Below are 7,782 nucleotides of genomic sequence, written 5' to 3' on the forward strand. Positions count from 1 at the left end.
CCCCGGGGCTGCGGGCTCTGCCGGCAGCGCCCCCCCGAAAGCGCCCTGCCGCGGGCCCTTCTCCAGCGGGTCAGCGAACCGCAGCGAAAATCGGCAACAGAACCGATGCGTATTTAAAGCCAAGTGGCGTTAAACCCCCGTCGAGTAAAGAAAGCCCTGTTAGGAGGGCAAGCTGGGAAATACACAGCGCCTGGTACTCATCCCAACAGCGTCCGTCTATATGCTGCACCCGTGAATATGCTGCACGCTCCCAGAGGTGGTGGGTCGAGAGTTCCCCGTCCCCCGGTACTGCCTGCAGCACCGCGGCTGCTGTTCGTGGCCAAACCGCCCGCTGGTTTCGAGCTGATCTTCCCCTTATTCAAAGCGGAAGGTTTCCTATTCCAGGTTCCTTACTGATGTGCTCTGCAAGACAGATTTGCTTGCAGAAACCTCCCACTGTCCCTTAGAGGCCTTATTTTGTGTCATATCCTTTCTTATAAAAGAATGATACCTACAGAGGTAACCCTATGATTATATCTCCTTTCTTCTCTTCTTTCTCCTCATTAATTGCCCCTAAGTAACGTGCAGGCCTGCTCTTAGCAGGACTTCCCTCCTACAGGAGTACATGGGTTTGATCTGATGCAGAATATGGCTTAAAAAAATCACACGGAGTAGTAACTTGTAACTGTTCTCTGTAACTCATTACGTTACCGGAGTTTATAGCCTCCAACTCTAATCCCCAGGAGGGAACCACCCTTCTTGTTAGCAGCCATTCAGTTGGCTTAGCTAAAATTTAAACGTCTAGTTTCCTCTTCGGGTAGCCAGGTGAAGCAACCTCTGGCTCTGTGTGTAACTTGTGCTCGCACATGGCACACCCTGAATTAGCAACCGAGCTTAGTCCCTGCCTGCTTCAGAGCACGGGAGCTTAGGGTGTGTGTGAGGATGACACGAATGACGGGCTTCTTGCCAGAAACGGTCACAGAGGAAGCGCTGTTCTCATCTACCTGAAAAGGACCAGTCTGGCGATTCGAGTAAACTGATGAAAACATCTGTTTCTCCAAAAAGCTGTACTTGTTTGTAATGTTCTTGCTTGTAGCATCCTGCCAAACGCCTTCCCTCGCGCCGAGCCAAGAGCCAGGCAAGCTGTTCCTGCGCGGCCGTGTACATGCCTGATCCAGGGAGCGCTTTTATGGACACGGAATGGAGAGAAACTTTGATCCCCTATAATTTACTGAATATCAGATGCTGTGCGATGTTGCTCAATCATGTCTGAGTTCTTCAGGTTAATGGGAGGAACAGGAAAACTTCAGATGCTGTGTAGTTTCTTCTCAGCTCGCTCAAATGTGGTTAGCTTGGGTGGCTAAAGGGGACATTGTTGCTCTCTTGCCTCCACTATCCTGAATGGATGAGTGCAGAGAAAGGGCTTTCTCTCTCCTCTAAACATAACTGTACTTTTGCTCATTTTGAGTAAAAGTGTGTTTCTTTTTCAGCTGCTAATTCTGGGATTAGAACTCAAATGTGCTGCTAACTGAGTAGTCATTTGAAGGCACCAGTGTTTCCAACGGGTTTAGTGTGAATTGTTCTGTTTTCAGGGGTTATTTTCTTACTCATCTGGTCTTGTCAAAAGCATCTTATTTTTCTTTATCTTCCTTTGACACTTAGACAAGTGATAGGGTAGAGAAAAGCACAGGAGACACGTAAGAAGCACAAGCATAAACTAACTTTATCTAGAAATACCAACATGCCTGTGTGTGTTATACCTAAGAACTCATCCATATGGAGCCAATCCCTTAGGGAGCAGGGCACAGGTGTGAATGCAAAGCTTAGCCTGTTCCTGTGGGAAATGTTTCCTCTGAGTACAGGCAATGCCACACACAGAGCAGTTATGTTGCATGCATATATGCCTTGGGTGTGTTGCAGCAGTGCGTGGATGCCTTATCTATCTGATAAGGGCAGGTGCCAGGTACCCACAGCGGTCGTATGATCGCTGTCCTCAATGCTGGTCTAACAGAAAGAGAATAGAAAAGTAAGTCATGAAGCCAAATTCTTTATGCCTTTGTGTCCCTGCACAGATGTGCGTTCCTGGTTTTGAAGGGTGAGAATTCTGGCACCGAAACGGTGTGTGATGCGGCTCTGAATTAGCTGGAGAGATTGCTCATAAATGTAGGACTGTTGTCTTGTCTTCGGCCTATTGAGAGAAAATCTTCCCATCTTAGGACTTGCCTTCTGTAAAGAACTGTTGAGTGAGTGGAAGGATTTCTTGTGAAGGTACGGGATGGAAAGTCAGAATACATCTAGTAAGAGTCCGGAAATAGTGAAAAACGCCACAGAACTAGTTTATCTCTTGGTAATTTATATAGGGACAGCATTCCCTTCCTACCACACAAAGAGAAATCAATCGGGGTTTGTGAGATGTCCAGCTGTGACAGCGCGGAGGCCATTTGAGCCAATTCTCCTGCAGGCAGTGGCTATCTGTAGCAGGTATGCCGTGCTGGGAGCACAGGAGTGGAGGTGGCTTGTCTGGATTCCTGATTCTGCTGTGGTAGCTTCCCTGATGTTACCAAAAGGCCAGATTATGGGAGATTATGTAGGAGAGCAGGCTGTGAAGGTGTACAAAAGCAGCAGCAGACGTGAGGGGAGAAACCTCTTCAGGCTTATGCTTTGCATTCCAGGGCACAGTGAATCTACAGAAACATTGCGGGAATATAGAAATCTTCTATAACTTGCCAGGGCCTATATAGCAGGACAAAGAATTGTGCGTCTGGCCTCGATGATAGCACCAGGAGAAATGGCTGGGGGAGGCAGTGATCTGGCCTTGTGTAAAATAAAGCCTTTGAACAAGTGTTGTTGCCTTTTTTTTTTTGCAGGTGATTGCCCTTGTGATGGATTCCTTCACAGATATTGATATCTTTGGTGACCTTCAGGATGCCTATAACAACCGCAAAGTCCCTGTCTATATCCTTCTTGACCAGGACTTTCTACCCCATTTCTTGGAAATGTGCAAGAATTTAGGAGTTTGTCCTGAGCAGGAAAGCGTAAGTACTAAGCATGTGTGGGTGTGGGGTTTGTTTTTAGTTTTTGTGGTACAGTTAACGGTTATGGATATCAAAGATACCCTTCTATAAAACATCAGACTCTCCTGAAAGACTTGTCTTGTCTGTTTGGTAACTGGTATAAAAGGGGGTTTTCTGAAATGTTTCTCAGCTCTTGAAGATCAAGGCTCAGTATTGCCTGGTTTCAGTATAGTCCCTAATCCAATGTTTTCACAGAGTTTGCGAGCAGTTTCACAATGTAGAAAAGGCATATCTACTCCTACCCTATGCTACCTATATGTAGGAGCTACATCTACTCCTACCCTATGCTACCTATATGTAGGAGCTACAGCCACACTGTGCAGCTCCCCGGTGTGCTGGGTGGAGCGTGCACCTGTGATCCCAGTCCTGAAGAAGCAGCAATTTTCAAGCATTTATTCTGCAAGATCCAAGTAGCTTCATTCTTTGGCTCAAGGAACTGCTTACTAAGGGAAACAAACACAGGAAGCTCAAGGGTGGTATAGCTTTGGTAACATCTCTTTTCTTCCCTAAGGCATAGCTGCTTTCTTTTAGAAGGGTTTGGATGATGTGACCCAGGTGGTTTACTTAATTCCTCTCAATATAAGCTGACATGACTGTGTTATGTCTTGGCTTGGACAGGCTTGTGTTCACCCTAGTGAGAGCTTCTCTGGATGGGGAGCACTCCTCGCTTTGCGGGCAGTAATTCATAGGAACGAGTTGTTCTCTCCAGCTTGATTCTCCTAATGTAACAGAAATTAAGCACTGTGTAACTAATAAGACTCACATCCAGACAGTGTAAAGAGGTTCATTTCATTCCTATCTTCCATAGTGTGTGTAGCTGTTTTTAGGTAGAATTGCTAATCAAAACTTTTTGGAAATTAACTTAAATCTGATGTTAATTTTTCCCTTCTCTTCTGAATCAGCTGATGAGAGTTCGAACCCTCACTGGGAACACGTACTATATGAGGTCAGGTGCCAAAATTGTTGGGAAAGTCCATGAGAAGTTCATGTTAATTGATGGCATTAGAGTGACAACGGGCTCCTACAGGCAAGTATTGGGGTCTGCTGGTGCCTGATGAAGCTATAGAAAGGGGGAGTTTCTGCAAGAAGGATGTATTAACTTTGCTTTGTGCCTGGTACTAATGAATGCCAATGGCAAGTGGACTAGCTGAGTCTAAGTGGGACTAACACAAACCTGGAAGCAGCTTTGGAAAACTGGTTTACACAACTTGTTGCTAGCAAAGCACTTGGCCATGGCTAAATAGAGCTCTTCCTGAAGAAGAGAGTGTGAATAGTCTGTTGACTTTTACCTTCCTTACGCACAGCACTTCTAAGCTGAGTCTTGCTATCTGTAACTGTACGTGTTGAAATGCACTGGGGATTAACTGTGGATCTTGGTTTGTTTTCAATAGTTTCACCTGGTCCGATGGGAAGCTGAACAGCAGTAACTTGCTGCTGTTGTCAGGTCAAGTAGTTGAACATTTTGACCTGCAGTTCAGGATTCTTTATGCCCAGTCGATGCCCATCAACCCGAAGTGGCCGTCCAGCTGCAGGAACAGTGGGATATTTGATCACCTGGTGAACAGAATAGAGTCCCCTAAAGAATATACCGTGGAAGGCAACTTGAGAGCAGAATTTGCCAGATTGTCTAGTACTCCAAAGAAATTGTTGAAAGAACTAGATCAGGCCGAAGATACTCCTGGAGGCAAACCTTGTAACCTGGGGCATTCTTCCCTCTGTGAAGAGGAGTGGTTCAGCGATCAAGAGGCCATGGTGGAACGGAAAAGCGCATCGACTCAAACTGGCCCATGGGAAGAGAAGCCTGTGGTGACAGCGTGTAATGCTGCCACGCAGACCCACGCTGTAACGGCAGAAACTGGCACTCAGACTTCTGTTGCTGCTAGAATGACGGGCACTCAGACTTCAGTTTTGCTGAAGACTGCAGTGACACAGACAAAGGAAGATGAGTACACAGAAACACCCCTGCTTCACAGAAAGCTGTCAAAAGAAGGATCTTCTCTGTCTGGAAAGGCTGTATCAAGTTCTAGTCTGCGATCGCTGTCTTCGTCATCATCGCAGTGCTCTCTTGCAAGCTCTACTGGCTCACTATCTTCTATCCGGTCCTTTGAATATTCTAGCAGTCACAGGGCAGACTATTTCCAAAAACTGCATAAAGAGAGGCAATTCCACTACTCCACTATCAGGTCAAAGCTTAGCCACATGGTGGATATCCTATCCCGGAGGGGACATGCGCCTGTAAACTACACGACCCAATACACCGGCAGATGCAATCTAAAACAGAGGCGCGACATCAGTGCCAGCCTGCGCAGCCTCCGGGACGTCTCACTCTTTTCTCTGAATAAATGATTACTGCACCGAATGCAGGACGCAAAAGCTCCAGTCTCAAATTGCAGTCACTTTGTACCTGCCGATTCTTCCACTTCCTTCTGGCACTTTTTTAATACATGTGTACATCACTCTCCAGCACTTTGTTTTATACTATGCAATTCAAGCAATAAAAAAAGAGGGGTTTACTTATACTGCAACTACTTGCATGTTCCTCTTACATGCATTAGTGGTGAAGGTTCATTTTAATTCTGGATGTTTAACCTGAAAAGTAAACTTATTGCTGCTTTCTAGGGTTGCTGATGCTCTGGCTTTAATTTAACATGGTAAATTTGGAAAAATCTGAGTCGGACTGATTGTGCTCAGAGTGGCTTTGGAGATTTAGCTTGCATCAAGGTATACTAGAGGTTTGTTTTTTTTTTTAATATTGGCTTTTATTAGTGCTTTATCTTTGGCATGAGGGGAAACAACTTTTATAAAGAGCCATAAAGCTAATTTTATTCTGACTTCAGAGAGATATACATTACTCTTCCACTAAAGTTGTAAAGGGTCTGTTGGAGCAGTTGCAGGTTCTTATCTTCAACTGTATCCTTTTTCCACTGTTTAAGCCTTCTGAAATGGACTGAGCTAACTAGCTCTTCAGTTTGGTTGTTCTCTCATGCCTTTGCGTAGATACATATATATAAGTGTGTGTATATATACACATCCTCAGAAGAGCATCTTCTTAAAACCAAGACCAGGAAGTAGCAACTTAGCACTCCAAGATAGCTGTACCCATTTTAGGTACAGTCCTGATGTAAATGTTTCTAGTATTTGGAACTAAAAGCGAGGTATGTCGGAGCAGTATGTAAGACTATTAATGGGAAGGTATTGCTGAAGCGTTGGGTTTTGTGCTTGTGAGTGGGAGATGAGGTGATATCTGGCGTTCGATGTCTTGCTGCAGCATACCTGTTGTACTTCTCTTTTGGAATGACTTCAAAGAACTTTGTCTCTTGTGCAACTTGTTACACAGAATTAAGACTTTTAGCGCTGTAAAATGAGCTTCCAATTCTGGCTCGGCCTAGGACTGTCTGAACCATCTTGCTTCTGTTAAGAGACCTGTGAACAGCCTCTTTGGAGTGAACTTAAGAGGCGAGACAATCACCGAGGGCGTGTGACAAAGCCCCTGTTCAAAAGTAAACTGACAAATGCACTACAGAATGTTATGAGTCATGTTTGGTAATATTACTGTACAAGTAAGTGTTAAGAGTGGGGGAAAAAACCCACCAAAAACATTTTTCTCTTTAAACTGTCCTATCTGAAATATTCTGTTTCCTGCTCTGTTTATCCTTTATCCACTACTAACTTGGTTTGAGGAGCTGAAGTGCCAGTCTATTTTTTAAAATATTTCCAATATTAAATGGATTTTGGGTTAAGTTGCTTTGCAGAGACATTACCTGAATATTTTTTTAGTGGTACTGTGTGTGCTTGTGCTTGCTGGATCACTTACTTGAGCAGCGTGTGGATTCCCTGAGATCTGGCCTGTACTGTTATTCTTTAGGCCTCCATCCCAGTACTTTAGTGACCAACCAGACTCCGAATTCCCCAAGTCAAATCAGCCTGGGTAATGTATTTTCTTCTCATTTATGGGCACGTGTGTCCAGTAGATGGCACGTTTCAGCCGTTGTCTTGAATATTCCCGTAAACGGCAACGAATGAGTGAATGAACAGAAAAATAGCCAAAACTCAACAAGACTGCAACTTAAGTGTAGACAGCAACACTTTATTCTACTAACTTTTCTCTCTCTGAAATCTATATGGACAAAGAGGCTGAGCTACTTTTATGCAGCCACCTCCTCCCTAAAGCAGTAAGGCAGATGGACAAAGAGGTGCAGGCAGGAAAAACCCCTCTGTCTGCGCTCGTTTAGAAAGATACGGTACTTTCTTGCTTGGTCCCTGGAGCTGGAACAGCGGGAGCGAAGCAAGTTGCAGAGAGGGAGCCAAGATACACCTTCAAAGCCAATCTCGGGTTGTATTTTTAAGAGCTCATGTTCAGCAGCGCTTGACTGTATGTAAAATCAACTTCTTTGTTCTATGTGCTTTTTAACTTTATCACACTGTGCAGCTGTTTTGGTACTCTGACAGGAACAAGAAACGCTTTACAAATAAACTCTTCTTGCCACGGGGGTTTTCACCTGATCGTTGCTGAGCTTTGTTTTGTATTTGTTCGGCGTTTTGAATCTGGGTGACGAATGCAGCGCTTCCCCCGCTGCTCTGGGGAAGCAGAGCAGCCTGGAATGAAGCCGCCTGTCCGGGAGGGCCCTTTGCCCTCCCCAACCTTAGGAGCGGCAGCCTTTTGATCGGGGGCTGGGGGGCAGGTCCTGGGCTGTACTTGCTCTCCCTGCTTCATTCAAGGTTCGCTTTT

The 7,782-nt window shown here is 45.1% G+C and overlaps 1 protein-coding gene across 1 annotated transcript; it reads left to right on the forward strand.

Moving 5' to 3' along the window:
- Nucleotides 1–2,254: 2,254 nt before the first annotated feature.
- Nucleotides 2,255–5,399, forward strand: LOC103912436 (protein FAM83D-like). The gene is made up of 4 exons (XM_009318697.1): nucleotides 2,255–2,326; nucleotides 2,847–3,014; nucleotides 3,956–4,080; nucleotides 4,445–5,399. The coding sequence occupies exons 1-4, from the start codon at nucleotides 2,255–2,257 to the stop codon at nucleotides 5,397–5,399; spliced, it is 1,320 nt and encodes a 439-aa protein (XP_009316972.1).
- The last annotated feature ends 2,383 nt before the right edge of the window (nucleotides 5,400–7,782 follow it).

The sequence above is a fragment of the Pygoscelis adeliae genome, unplaced genomic scaffold (genome assembly GCF_000699105.1).
Source record: "Pygoscelis adeliae isolate BGI_AS28 unplaced genomic scaffold, ASM69910v1 Scaffold72, whole genome shotgun sequence".
NCBI classification, from domain to species: Eukaryota; Metazoa; Chordata; class Aves; order Sphenisciformes; family Spheniscidae; genus Pygoscelis; species Pygoscelis adeliae.

What these genes read in the sequence shown, in the direction of transcription:
- LOC103912436 (XM_009318697.1), top strand. Translation starts at nt 2,255, where the DNA reads ATGGAAAGTCAGAATACATCTAGTAAGAGTCCGGAAATAGTGAAAAAC. An exon ending in TTTGTCCTGAGCAGGAAAGC is followed by an intron (nt 3,015 to 3,955) that starts GTAAGTACTAAG and finishes CTTCTGAATCAG; the next exon opens with CTGATGAGAGTTCGAACCCT. An exon ending in GTGACAACGGGCTCCTACAG is followed by an intron (nt 4,081 to 4,444) that starts GCAAGTATTGGG and finishes TGTTTTCAATAG; the next exon opens with TTTCACCTGGTCCGATGGGA.